This window comes from Triticum dicoccoides, chromosome 1B (genome assembly GCF_002162155.2).
Source record: "Triticum dicoccoides isolate Atlit2015 ecotype Zavitan chromosome 1B, WEW_v2.0, whole genome shotgun sequence".
Lineage (NCBI taxonomy): Eukaryota > Viridiplantae > Streptophyta > Magnoliopsida > Poales > Poaceae > Triticum > Triticum dicoccoides.
This window is the reverse complement of record NC_041381.1, coordinates 61,844,227-61,858,984: the sequence shown is the minus strand read 5'-3', so window position 1 is coordinate 61,858,984 and position 14,758 is coordinate 61,844,227. Positions and strand designations below refer to the sequence as shown.

The 14,758-nt window shown below is 44.5% G+C and overlaps 1 protein-coding gene across 2 annotated transcripts; it reads left to right on the top strand.

Moving 5' to 3' along the window:
• The first annotated feature begins 5,145 nt into the window (after positions 1 to 5,145).
• On the top strand, positions 5,146 to 8,630 carry LOC119301251 (replication factor C subunit 3-like). Of its 2 annotated transcripts, XM_037578191.1 has the most exons (10): positions 5,146 to 6,000; positions 6,123 to 6,233; positions 6,314 to 6,509; positions 6,641 to 6,819; positions 6,912 to 7,048; positions 7,476 to 7,571; positions 7,675 to 7,744; positions 7,851 to 7,931; positions 8,062 to 8,200; positions 8,274 to 8,630. In XM_037578191.1, exons 1-9 carry the CDS (start codon positions 5,380 to 5,382, stop codon positions 8,110 to 8,112), a joined length of 1,542 nt encoding a protein of 513 aa, XP_037434088.1. In that variant the 5' UTR covers positions 5,146 to 5,379; the 3' UTR covers positions 8,113 to 8,200; positions 8,274 to 8,630. The 2 variants fall into 2 exon arrangements, with proteins under 2 accessions (XP_037434088.1, XP_037434095.1); XM_037578198.1 differs by lacking the exons at positions 8,062 to 8,200; positions 8,274 to 8,630 and having other exon boundaries at positions 7,511 to 7,571; positions 7,851 to 7,899.
• The last annotated feature ends 6,128 nt before the right edge of the window (positions 8,631 to 14,758 follow it).

Genomic DNA, 14,758 nt, shown 5'->3' with positions numbered 1-14,758 from the left:
CCCCTAGGGTTCCCAACCCTAGGCGCAGGAGGGGGCCCGGGGGGGGGGGGCGCACCAGCCCACCAGGGGCTGGTTCCCCTCCCACTTCAGCCCATGGGGCCCTCCGGGATAGGTGGCCCCACCCGGTGGACCCCCGGGACCCTTCCGGTGGTCCCGGTACAATACCGGTGAACCCCGAAACTTTCCCGATGGCCGAAACTCGACTTCCCATATATAATTCTTTACCTCCGGACCATTCCGGAACTCCTCGTGACGTCCGGGATCTCATACGGGACTCCGAACAACTTTCGGTTTGCTGCACACTAATATCTCTACAACCCTAGCGGTACCGAACCTTAAGTGTGTAGACCCTACGGGTTCAGGAGACACGTAGACATGACCGAGACGGCTCTCCGGTCAATAACCAACAGCGGGATCTGGATACCCATGTTGGCTCCCATATGCTCCTCGATGATCTCATCGGATGAACCACGATGTCGAGGATTCAAGCAACCCCGTATACAATTCCCTTTGTCAATCGGTATGTTACTTGACCGAGATTCGATCGTCGGTATCCCAATACCTCATTCAATCTCGTTACCGGCAAGTCACTTTACTCGTACCGTAATGCATGATCCCGTGACCAGACACTTGGTCACTTTGAGCTCATTATGATGATGCATTACCGAGTGGGCCCAGAGATACCTCTCCGTCATACGGAGTGACAAATCCCAGTCTCGATCCGTGTCAACCCAACAGACACTTTCGGAGATACCTATAGTGCACCCTTATAGTCACCCAGTTACGTTGTGACGTTTGTTACACCCAAAGCACTCCTACGGTATCCGGGAGTTACACGATCTCATGGTCTAAGGAAAAGATACTTGACATTGGAAAAGCTCTAGCAAACGAACTACACGATCTTGTGCTATGCTTAGGATTGGGTCTTGTCCATCACATCATTCTCTAATGATGTGATCCCGTTATCAATGACATCCAATGTCCATAGTCAGGAAACCATGACTATCGATTGATCAACGAGCTAGTCAACTAGAGGCTCACTAGGGACATATTGTGGTCTATGTATTCACACGTGTATTACGATTTCCGGATAATACAATTATAGCATGAATGAAAGACAATTATCATGAACAAGGACATATAATAATAATCCTTTTATTATTGCCTCTAGGGCATATTTCCAACAGGCGCAATGTTGTATGGAAAGCCGTTTGGACAATCGGCTGCCCGGGAAAGGTCCACCACTTCCTTTGGCGTTTCGGGCACAGTAGCCACCCCCTCCACATGAACATCGCGAAGCGAGGAATTGAACTAGATACACGTTGTGCGGTTTGTGGGCGGCTGTTTGAAGATGGAGGCCATTTTTTCTTCAGGTGTAAATGGGTCAAGCAAGTTTGGAGGGCGGCTGGTCTCGACAATGTCAGACAGGAACTAATGGGAGCTTCTTCACCTTTAAAAGTACTCGAGAAGTTTTTTGCCCTGCCAAACATGACGAAGTTCAAAGTTATCTGCCTGTTGTGGAAATGGTGTAGTGAACGGAACAACTTTAGACACGGCGAACGGAGGACCCATGCGGAGATGTTTGGCAGCCAAATGATGATCACTACTGCGGAATGGAATTGACCAAGGCAGATGGAAGCCGCCACCTCAGGACTGGATTATGATCAACCTGGATGCCTCTTTTCTCGCCACAAACAGAGAGGGATGTTGGGGCTGCATCGCCAGGGACATGCTTGGGGATGTCATGTTTGCTGCTGCGGGACTCCTCGCTAACCTCTCTATGGCCACACATGCTGAAGCTTTGGCCCTCATGAAAGCCATAAACTTGGCAGAAAGTTTTGGTATGGGGCGTGTAATCTTCATGACGGATTGCTTCCCTCTGAAGCAAGCGATGGAAGCCAACTTGGCTGATCGAAGCCAACTCGGGTGCCTCTTCCGCGAGTCCAAGTATTTGTTGCAGATGGGTTTCATTGAGTATAAGATCTTGTTTGAGCGTTGCTCGGTAATAAGCCAGCCCATCTGTTGGCTGGTCGTGGTGTGAGGATGGGCATTGGTAGTGACCATGTGTGGCTCACGAACCTCCCCCCTGATGTAATGGGTGTTGTGGCCGACGATTTAGTCGATTCCACTAACTAATGGAATGCATGGTGTTCCAGCTAAAAAAATATATTTAGATGTGCCATAAGCATTGCACGTCTAAGTCTCATGTCATTGACCTTACGTGAAGATTTGTGTGTGTATTTTCTTTTTTCTTTGTTTTCTTTTTATGTTTGATTGAGTCATTCATAAGTGCAATAACTAAGGCATATATAGATGTGCCTAAGGTGACATGCAAATTTCAATACGCTTGGAGACATCAAGATGCATGCCGACTACAGCGTCAGTAGCGGAAGATTAGCTGGAGCACAGCGGCACCTGGAGATGTGAGGTGTGCAAGGAGAAGAGGTGGCTGGTCAGGTGCGCGAGAAGTGAGGAGACGGTTTTGCGTGATAATCTGAATATGTTAGGATGGGATATTAACCATAAATTAGCAACTGAAAATGTCCGAATTACCCTATAGAATGTTAAACAATTATGTCTAACATAGAATTGACGGTCTTGCCTATGGCCTGGGCCTGGGCCTAGGTTTTGAGCCCCAAGGCCAGGCTGGGTCAGGCCCAGGCCTGCATATTTGCGGCCCAACGGGCTTTTTCATTGACGGGCTGGGCCTGGACCTGCCATATTTGCGATTTAGGGAAGAAGCCTGATCCGAGGCCCAAAAGATTTTTTGACCTTTTCATTGACGGACCAGGCTTAGGCCTGAATTCTAGGACCGAAGGCTGGGCCGGGCCCGGACCTAGATTTTTTGCTTCGGATTTTGTTAGGCGCGAGCCAATGGATGGCGTATACTCCCACGTCACCTTGAGGAGAGTACTGCTCTATTTATGGATGCCAATATCTGGAGAACATCCCTAGTACTAGCGAACATGGGTTTTCCTCCGTTCCTTTTCGATAAAGGGTGATTTTATTAACTCAAAAATGTAGCATCAAGTGGATACAAAGCATTATGAACAACATCCAGCCTCTGCATAACTAGGATGCACACAGCCGAAACATCAAAAGTCTTACAACCAGAAGAAAACAAAAACCGACAAATCGGCAATAGTAGAGTCCTATAGACCGGCACTGTGCCTATGTCGAAAGGTGAGATGGCCCGACCTGGAGGTTATGCTGCCACCCATGTTGGGTAAAAAACCCCGTAGCCACCTACTCCAACCGCGTACACACCGCCTTGAATAGCGGTTGGACCTCCGCTCATTGTAGCCTAGATCACATACGAAGCGAGTGCGTACAACGGAAAATAGCTTGCAAAGGAGAAGCATTTTTGTCATTAAAAACAAAATCATTTCTACATAGCCAAAGCGACCATAGTAAGGCATACACTCCCACCCTTAATAGCATTTTGAACCTATTTGAAATACCGTCCAACCAATGACCAAAAATATTGGCAACACTTGTGGGCGGATATAAACTTGACGCTATTTGGATGACTGACCACGTAGAACGTGCAAAGTTGCAATGGAAAAAGAGGTGTCTGATGGTCTCATCATGAGTACAAAAACAACACTTCTTACTCCCTTGCCAAGTGCGCCGTGCGAGGTTGTCTTTGGTTAGAACAACTCCCCTACAAAGACACCACATGAAGACTTTAACTTTGTTTGGTATCTTTGATCTCCAAATTTTCTTATTATTACTCACCGGTACCTCTGAATGCGTGAGCGCACAATACATAGAGTCTACGGTAAAAGACCCTGATGTAGTAAGGTTCCAGCAAAACACATCCCGCCCTTCTGTCAGGCTAATCGCATCCAGACGGGACAAAAGATTATGCCATGACATAAGTCGGGTTTTCCTCCGTTCCTACATATAAGTTTTTTTAGAGATTCCACTACGGATTACATACAGAGCAAAGTGTGTGAATCTACCCTCTAAAATATGTGTATATACATTCGTATGTAGTTCATAGTGGAATCTCTAAAAAACTTATATTTAAAAACAGAGGAAGTAATAAATAAAACAATGTACCAAGACATATGACAGATGTCCAGAAAACATTGCATAACGAACCCCATATAAAAGATTATAAAATAAGTCCCTCAGGGTCCCTAAAAACAACCAAATCTCAAGTCGCCATCGATCGTCAGCACCGCCGAGACGCACACTGAGAGAAGAGACAAAGCACCAACAAGCCAAAATCTAGGCCAGCGCCATAGCCTTGTAGGCGTTGTGAGTCGAAAACCAGACCTGCGGAATAGACACTTGACGATGTGGCGTGTTGGCCGAGGATGCTCCCCGCACTGACCTAGATTCAGATCTGACGCATCCAGCTGCTATTGCCAGGGGGAAACGCTAAGTCCGCCGCCGTGAGACCACCAACCTTGTACTAGCACCAATTTGTCCCACTTGTCTGCACCGCCATGAAAGGCGACAACCGCCAGACACAGGAAGCATAAGGCCTACCGCTCGAAACGAACGGCAAGCAGATGAGGGCATTGGCTCAACGGCATCACAGGAAGAACGTCACCGTGATGAGGAAGAGACTGATGCCACATTATTTGACGCAGCATCAACGTGATCAAATTGGTGCTGCTAGACGAAGACGAAGCACTAAACCTATGGAACAGTAGGAAGAGAAACAGGAGCCCGTCCCCTCCACCAACTGCGAGAGCATCAGACAGAGAGGAAGAAAGATCACTGCTCCCGGCGTCCAAGGGCGGCACAATCTGTCGCCTCTACGAAGCGGTTTGCTTTCGCGAGAGCAGCGAATATGGGTTAAAGAAACTTGGATGCGTTTTATGTTAAAAAAACCGGTGTGTGTTTTGTTAGCTCAACTTCTTCTATATGTAGAAGACTCTCACGTCGATTATGAAGATGTCTGTGGCGACTTCGTCAATCTCAAGATGATGTGCTGGCTCAGTCTCCCGAAGGTGCTCATAGTGTAGGGTGTGCGTGCGTATGTTCATAGGGGTGTGTGTATGTGTGTCTGTATTTGTATTTTGTTAAAGAAAAAAAAACTTTTTCTATCTGATATGTTTTTTGAATAGGGGGAGCTCATGGAGATGCTCTTGGCTAAAAACAAATCAAGAAATGACTCGCCGGTTAGCCAACCCACGGCGGCCGGCGGGCCAATCTCCCGTCCCGACGGCGACCGTGATGCTCAGACAGGCGACACCGGAATATATATTAGCTTAGCCAAACGGAATGATTCCTCCGGCGCGGCATAATCCGGCTGCCTTTCCTTCTCCTCCTCCTCGGTGAGGTCGCGCCGGCCGGCTGCCTCCCCATTCCCATCACGTCCTCCCTCCCACCACCCCGCGCCAATGCCTCCCACAGCGCGCCATGGCGACCGAGACCCCGACCGCCTCCCCCACCGCCCGCACCCTCTCCGCGGCCTTCGCCGACGACCGCCGACGCGAGGACAGGCACCGGGCCGTGCCCGCCGGGCTCGTCAAGCTCATGCTCCACCGCTGGGGCGCCGCCTGCCTCCCCAAAAGCAGGGCCGCTCTCAGCGCCCGCGCCCGCGCCGCCACCCCGCCCCCGCAGACGCAGACCCGGCCGTTGTCCGCGTCGACGCCCCCGGCGGCGCAGGTGCCGGCACGCCAGGGCCACGCGGACGCGCGGAATGTCGCGGCGAGGAGGCCTTTGAGGGAGAGAGAGGAAGCCGCCGCCGTCGCGGTCGCCCGAGCGCCGACGCCGACGGGATCCCAAGACAAGCCCGTGAAGGCTGCGGGCGGTGGGAGCGGCGATACGGCCACCACCGTTTGTAGAGGAGCAAACATCTGGGTGAGGGTCCCGCGCAAGCGAACGTCGTCGCCGCGGGTGGACTCTCCGCAGCAGCTGTCGGTGGAATCGACGGGGTCGGCGGCGGACGACGAGTACGTGTGGGCGGACAGGTACCGGCCCAGTCTGCTCGGGGAATTCATCTGCAACAAGGCCGTCGCCGACGAGCTCCACCGGCTGGTACACATCACAAATTCCTTTGTCACCTCTAGCATTGCATCATTGATGCCAAGCATTGGAACAGAGTCATGAATCTACAGAGCTAAATTGGGATTAAATCTTGTCACTGTTCCTGCATCCAGGTTACGGAACAAGAGTGCAACCATTTCATCTTCGAAGGCGCGCAGGCGGTCGGGAAGAGAAGCATGGTGCTGGCCCTTCTAAGGGATGCTTTTGGTCCTCATAATCTGCAGGTACGAATTTATCCTAGCCGAACCTTGGTGCTTCAAATTCAGAATATGCTTTATGTATTTACCATTTCTGTTATTAACAGGTACAGGAACACTCAAGGAGGATGGAACTGAAGGGAGAAATGGCCAGACACATTGATGTGAAAGTCAAGATTTCAGGTCATCATGTGGAGGTTAACTTGGCTGATTTACATGGCTACGAGAATCATGTCATAACCTCTTTGCTAAATGAATCAATCCTGCCACCAGACTCGATCTGCGATCATACTAACTGCAAAGGTACATGCTCATACAGTTTTGCTTCTCGTTTGGTGGCACATCTGTCTATCAAGACATGAGTTTTTAACAGCTGCCTGTTCTTGGTTGATGTGAAACGACATGTAAAAGGGTTATTGGTTTCTTATATGCAGTGATTGTGGTCCACGACGCTGACAGACTCTCCTCCGATTTTCAACATTATATCGGTTGGTTTCTGGGAAGGTATGCAGGTTGCAACAAAATCATCTTCTGCTCCTCCTATTCTTCAAACCTTGAGGCTGTGAAACATCTATGCAAGGTCGTCACGCTTCAGCCACCTTCATTTGAGGAGGTACATTCAACTTCGGTCTGTTTATTACTTTATGGATGCTTATCTTCTCATTACATTGCTGGACAATTTGATGAAAGATTATCTTCTCTTAGATGATCAAGGTTCTGGAGTTCATTGCTATGAAAGAAGGCATAGATTTGCCTCGCGGAATTGCCAGTAGAATTGCAGTGAGCGCAGGCAACAATCTCCGACAGGCAATACGTTCTTTTGAAGCTACATGGAGAGCAAAGTAAGCACATGGATCCCTCCTCCTAGTAATATTCTGATGGTATATCGACATAATAATAGTCCATTTTGGAAGCCACAGTGTGCCAGCAGGCCAGCATAGCACTGGCCAATTTACTGTGCAAATGCTGCTGCCTTGTTATGACTAAAAATGATGCTGCACTACCAAAGAAATGGGTCCACACCATGATTTCATTCCCCTTTGTTTTACAAGTGTTTGCAAGTTCCAAATGGCATGATATTAATCGTGAGTAATAGTACTGAATATGCAATTGATCTGTAGAGGTGCATGCTTCATCCTTGTTATCATGGTTACTAATTTACGAGTATCTGTTCATATTTTTAACTATTTACGCTACTTTGCCCGTGTCAAAAGAATTTCTATAATTATGGTTTTTCAAATTGATAAACAACTCTCTTAACAAACACAGCTACCCATTCATAGAAGGTCAACCTATTCTGGCAGGATGGGAGGAAGAAATATATAATGTGGCCAAGAAAATCCTGGAGGAGCCAAGTCCAAAGCAGTATGCTACCCTTCCACCGTGTTGTTTTGCAGTTCAGTACGCGTGAGCTTCTTTCTTCAACTTCACAACAAAAATAAAATCTACTGGTTTGACTTGTACACAGGCTGTATCTCATTCGGGGGAAGATCAGAAAAATGATTGAGCATAGCGTGTCACCTTATTTCATTTTCCGTGTAAGCTCTGCCCTACCTTATTCTCGCATGTTTTATGTGATTTGAGGAGCCCAGATAATGATAATTACTGTTTCTTTTTCCTTTTCCTTTTCCTTTTGAGATGCAGCACCTGGTTACTAAACTGAAAAGGGACAGGGATAAAGATTTTCAGAATAGCGTCGATGAACTGGCATCGGAGTTTAACCATGTGAGCATGACTACAATCATCTTCACTTGTCTTCAGTCACACTTGCGTGATATTTCGTTTCCATTTCTCAACTAGATTATTGTGTGTATACACTGATGTATGTGTTCTTTGCCTGCTTGCTTGTGAGCAGTGCGCAGGCCGCAGGTTTCAGAAAGAACAACTCAAAGAATACAGATCTTAGGACACAACTTTGGTCATCAGTATAGAACATTTGTCCAAGGAAGGCCGTGACCAAGGGGAAGCCATCCAACACTTCATAAAGATTGAAGGTATATGCTAATTATTATTTTTTGATTTGGTTCACTAGTGAACTGTAGTCTAACCCTTACAAAATCCTGGCAGAATTCACCGTGAGGTTCATGAGCTTCTACAGATCCTGGCAGAATTCACCGCGAGGTTCATGAGCTTCTACAGATCTTTCACAGGGAAGAACTCGGGTAAAGGGGGTATTCTATGAAGGGGGTGATCCACTCGCTCCATCGAAAGCATCTCCAAGTATTGTCGCACTTTAGGTAAATAAGCAGTGGCCTCTCCCTGCCTCTGTATCAGAGCATCGTTGCTCCGTGTAAGATGAAAATAGGCCCGTGTGATCCGTGCTGTGCTTGTGAAAATATGATCATGCACAGAACTTGGCATATGTGTGGAGTGGATTGTGATGGGCTCCATACTGTAAAGTGTTTGCAATTTTCAAAAAGGTGTACAAAGAACATGGTAATGAACTTCAAAAAACCTGTATTTCAAAAATGTTCACAAAAAGGAGAATAGAAAAATAAAAAAAATGAAATGAAAAAAGAAGTAAACAAAACTAAAAAAGGCATGGCCGTGAAAGGACTAGAAAAAACAGACTCAAAATAAACCATTCTCAAAACCATGTGAAGGAGACCCCACATGTTCGGTAATGTGCAGACATGACACGGAACTCCTTCTGGTTAATCAATAGCGGGATCTAGGCATCCATATTGACTTGTACACACATACGAATTATTTATTTATCGAGCAAACTTTTTGTTCAAGCACACAACTCCCTTTGCTTTGTTATACATAACAAATCCCGAGGTGCGACTTATAGGTATCCATGTGATCACTATACCAAGTTATCCTCGTTATGGGTATTGCTCTCTTTTCTCGTTTTTGCATTCTAGTACCCCCATGATCATATCACGTTGTGTATGGCCAGGCGATGATGGATGTCATAATACCGAGAGGGCCCAGGAAGTATCTCTCCATCGTCGGAGAAACAAATCTCATTCTTGAATTGTCGAGTCCCTAGGTTTGTTCAACAAATATTGTTCTGTTCACAACGTGCTCTCCTTGTTGCTGGTGTCCTTGTTACTTTAACAATTCCCTATGCTCGGGAAAATGGGATCATCGTGCAACAAACGAGCTAGTCTTAGAGGCATGACTAGGAACCTACTTTGTGTTTATACTTCCACACATGCATATGAGTTTCCTTTGAATCACATTTTCAACAACACAGAAATTATAGAACTAGTATTAATTATAAGTGTGGAAATAAATAATAACATTTATTACCGCCTCTAGGTCATATTTCCAACTATCTTCTACTTGCGGTAGATTCAATAATCTAGCCACTGCTAATGCACTTTACACCTATGGCATACCGGTGTAAAATATACTTCGCCAATGAATCTAGCACGTTCATGTCCGTGTGTACCATGCATATCTTTGCTTCTCCAGGCTTTAAAAAAATCAAAAATTATGTAGAACTGGCTTTGTATATATTTGAATCACTCATAGGATTTTCACTCCTAACACTTGGCTATGGAGCCAGTATCCTCAATAGTGTTTCATTGGCCTCAGCCATCTTGAAACCATACCAACCTGAGTAATAAATTTTGATCCAAATGACATTCTTTGTCGCTTTCGAAGTGACAATATACTTAGTCTTTACATTAGAATCCACCATAGTATTCTACTTGAAAAAATTCCATTTTATTGTGCCACCATTCTATGTATCATACAAAATCCCGATTGAAAATCGCAAATCGCCCGGACCAATGATGAAGATTGCATCAATGTAATTACTTACAACGAGCTTGCATTAGTATAACACTTTACATTTAGCTCTTCATCATCTCCTTAGCGAGAAACATGTCTTTAATCCTATTCTGGTGCTTAAAGATATTTTCGCCGTTGTCCTATGATCAACACCTTGACCACTTTAGTATCTTGCTTGCAACTCTTTGCACCACTAGACATATTTGGTTGTTAGCATACCATGGCGACATGATTAATCCAAACATACATGTGTATGGAATTCCATTCGTGTGTGTTTTCTCATCATTGTTTTAGGCCACCGAGTCTTGCTAAAACCCTTTCTATGTGACCTTGTCAAGAATCTTTTCTTGGTGTTTTCATACTAAAGTAGTTTAGTACTCCTTCCGTTTCATAATATAAACGTGTTTTTTACACTATTGTAATGTCAAAAGCATTCTTATATTATGAGACGGAGGGAGTATTTGTCAATATGTATTTGGGCTCAACCCTATTAGGAACTTCTATCTGTCACTAGTAGAAAACAGGGCTACCGTTCGGGCCTGGCCAGCCCATTAGTCCCGGTTCTTCAAGAACCGGGACCCATGGGGGGTATTAGACCCGGTTCGTGAGCCCCGGGGGGCGGCCGGGGCCTCGTGGGCACTGGTCCCGGTTCGTGTGGAACCATTTATCCCGGTTCAAGCCACGAACCGGGACCAATGGTCCTCGCTCCTGGCCCACAACCATTAGTCCCGGTTCGTGGCTTGAACCGGGACAGAAGGGGTGGCTTTAGTCCCGGTTCATGCCACGAACCGGGACAAATAACTTGCCTATATATACCCACCGCCGCGGCAGAGCACTCACGAGTGCTCTGTTTTGTCAAGCCGGTGAGGGGAGGGCATTTGGGTGCTATAGTTCACCTCCTATTCACATGAGGTGTTCGATGAAATGCCCGAGCCACACTAGTTAAGCTTTCTCCTCTCGAAACTCGACCTCCGAGCTCCATTTTCAATGAGATTTGTCTAGATTTAGCGGTCCATCACGCCCCGTCCCCGCCCCGTCTTCACCGCCGTCGATCGCCCGCGCCGATCTCGTTGCCGACACCACCATGGCGAGCCTCTTGTTCTTATCTTCTTTCTGAAAGAAAAAAAATTCCGACTTCAGATAGATACTTGTCTAATTTTCTTACTTTTATTATTCCTTGTTATTATATAGTGCAATGGTTTTGGTATCAGCCCCCGTCAGCCCTTGTCCTGTCTATGATTCAGATGTAGTATATATTATCTTTTCATAACTATTTGGTTCATTTATTGTTTATGACAATTATGCCGACCAATGTGACATAGATTTTATTTATCTAGGAGGTTGTTGAACCGGAAATTCCAACCGACCCTATTGTCGAGACGTTAAATTTAGTTGAAGAAGAAAACAATTACTTGAAGGAAAAAATAAGAAAAATTGAGGAGGAGAAGATGATATTGGAGTTGCATGTTGCAGATGTCGTTGATGATCACAAGATCAAGATGGATGCAATGCGGTTGAAGATTAAAAAGATAAGAAAATATGCCATTCATATCGAGGCTTGGTATCATTATGCGGTTGGATCAGTTGTTACCTTGGTTGTGGTTATGATCGCATTTGTTTTTGCATTGAAATGTTTTACATAATTTCAATGTATGGTTTAATTAGATGCTCTTAAGAGCTATGTGTTGTTCAATGAGAACTATGTATGTACTTTGGTTTTAATGCTCTGGAGAACTATGTATGTACTTTGGTTTCAGAGTTCATTTCAAATGCTTTTCAACTTCGTGGTCTTATAGCTTTGAATGGTGCATTTTGAACACAGAAAAACAAGGAAGTTCAAATAAGTTCAAAAAAAATGAAATCCCTTTGTAACAGACGAGTTTCCATATGAAACCCTGATACTTCGAAAGAGACTGTTTGTTTGTACACGAAGTGCATCCAGTTTTTGCCGTAAACCTCTTCACTTTCTCGCACATGCTATGTGGGTGAAATGATGATACCATCCAACTTGGAACCTTTTCAGAGTTCATTTCAAATGCTTTTCAATTTCATGGTCTTATAGCTCAAAATAATCAGTAAATGCATGAAAAATAACAAATGAAGTCAGAAAGGGTTGTAAATTGATGATGTGGCTTTGAATGGTGCATTTTGAACACATAAAAACAAGGGGGTTCAAATAAGTTCAAAAAAAATGAAATCCCTTTGTAACAGACGAGTTTCCGTATGAAACCCTGATACTTCGAAAGAGATTGTCCGTTTTGTACACGAAGTGCATCCAGGTTTTTGCCGTAAGCCTCTCTACTTTCTTCCACATGCTATGTGGGCGAAATGATGATACCATGCCAACTTGGAACCTTTTCAGAGTTCATTTCAAATGCTTTTCAATTTCATGGTCTTATAGCTCAAAATAATCAATAAATGCATGAAAAATAACAAATGAAGTCAGAAAGGGTTGTAAATTGATGATGTGGCTTTGAATGGTGCATTTTGAACACAGACAAACAAGGGGGTTCAAATAAGTTCAAAAAAATGAAATCCCTATATAACAGACGAGTTTCCGTATGAAACCCTGATACTTCGAAGCAGATTGTCCGTTTTGTACACGAAGTACATCCATTTTTTGCCGTAAGCCTCTCTATTTTATTGCACATGCTATGTGGGTGAAATGATGAGACCATACCAACTTGGAACCTTTTCAGAGTTCATTTCAAATGCTTTTCAATTTCATGGTCTTATAGCTCAAAATAATCAGTAAATGCATGAAAAATAACAATTGAAGTCAGAAAGGGTTGTAAATTGATGATGTGGCTTTGAATGGTGCATTTTGAACACAGAAAAACAAGGGGGTTCAAATAAGTTCAAAAAAAATCCCTTTGTAACAGACGAGTTTCCGTATGAAATCGTGATACTTCGAAGGAGATTGTCAGTTTTGTACACGAAGTGTATCCAGTTTTTGCTGTAAGCCAATCTACTTTCTTGCACATGCTATGTGGGTGAAATGATGATACCATGCCAACTTGGAACCTTTTCAGAGTTAATTTCAAATGCTTTTCAATTTCATGGTCTTATAGCTCAAAATAACCAGTAAATGCATGGAAAATAACAAATGAAGTCAGAAAGGGTTGTAAATTGATGATGTGGCTTTGAATGGTGTATTTTGAACACAGAAAAACAAGTGGGTTCAAATAAGTTCAAAAAAAATGAAATCCCTTTGTAACAGACGAGTTTCCGTATGAAACCCCGATACTTCGAAGGAGATTGTCAATTTTGTACACGAAGTGCATCCAGTTTTGGCCGTAAGCCTCTCTACTTTCTTGCACATGCTATGTGGGTGAAAGGATGATACCATGCCAACTTGGAACCTTTTCAGAGTTAATTTCAAATGCTTTTCAATTTCATGGTCTTATAGCTCAAAATAATCAGTAAATGCATGAAAAATAACAAATGAAGTCAGAAAGGGTTGTAAATTGATGATGTGGCTTTGAATGGTGCATTTTTGAACACAGAAAAACAAGGTGGTTCAAATAAGTTCAAAAAAATGAAATCCCTTTGTAACAGACAAGTTTCCGTATGAAACCTTGATACTTCGAAAGAGATTGTGTGTTTTGTACACGAAGTGCATCATGTTTTTGCCATAAGCCTCTCTACTTTCTTGCACATTCTATGTGGGTGAAATGATGATACCATGCCAACTTGGAACCTTTTCAGAGTTCATTTCAAATGCTTTTCAATTTCATGGTCTTATAGCTCAAAATAATGAGTAAATGCATGAAAAATAACAAATGAAGTCAGAAGGGTTGAAAATTGATGATGCAAGTAGAAACCAAATAAAATAAAATAAACTCTAATAAAATATATAAGTAGAAACATAATAAACTTTTGTAAATAAGTAGAAAGAATTATCAAAGTATTTTCTGTGAAAAACATTAAAAGCAAAAAGAATTTTCATAAAATAAATACAAACAACAAAAAGGAAAATAAAATAAATAAGTATAAACAAAATAAACTTTTATAAATAAGTAGAAACAAAATAAAATAAATAAAATAAATAAGTAGAAACAAAATAAAATAAAATAAAATAAACTTTTATAAAATAAATATATAGAAACAAAATAAAATAAACTATGACAAAAAAATAAAGCAACAAAGAAAACAATAAATTTGGAAAAAAAATAAAAAATGCCACCTACTAGGCCACCACGGCCTGAATACGACTAGAAACCCAACTAGTTGGGCCAGGATTCAGGCCCGCAGAAGGCCCAGCAGGCCCACAGGCAGATACGGTGTGTTTAGGCCCGAAAGCCTGCATTTGAGAGGAGCTCGAGAGGGCAGCAGGAGTGGGGCTTATAAACCACTCTCGAGCTCCCTCAACTAGCGAGGTGGGACTGAACTTTGGCCGCGACGCGGGCAGCACAGGGGCCTTTGGTCCCGGTTGGTGCCACCAACCGGGACTAAAAGGGGTGCCACGAACCGGTACCAATGCACCCCCTTTAGTCCCGGTTGGTGCCACCAACCGGGACTAAAGGGGGTCATTAGTCCCGGTTCATGGCACCATCCGGGACTAAAGGCTCTGCTATATAAGTTCACACTTAGGAATTTTCCACTCTCATCTGGCAGTTGCCGCCCCCGACCACGCCGACGACATCGACGCCGCCAGGTTGCCCCGACGCCGTCCGCCGCCCCCCTCGCTGTCGCCCGCGCCCTCGCCGTTGCCCGCTCCCCTGCCCCGACGCGCGCCGCCCCGGCCCGCCCCCGTCGTCTCCATCGCCGTCGCCCCTACCCCGCCCCCGTCATCACCGTCGCCCCCG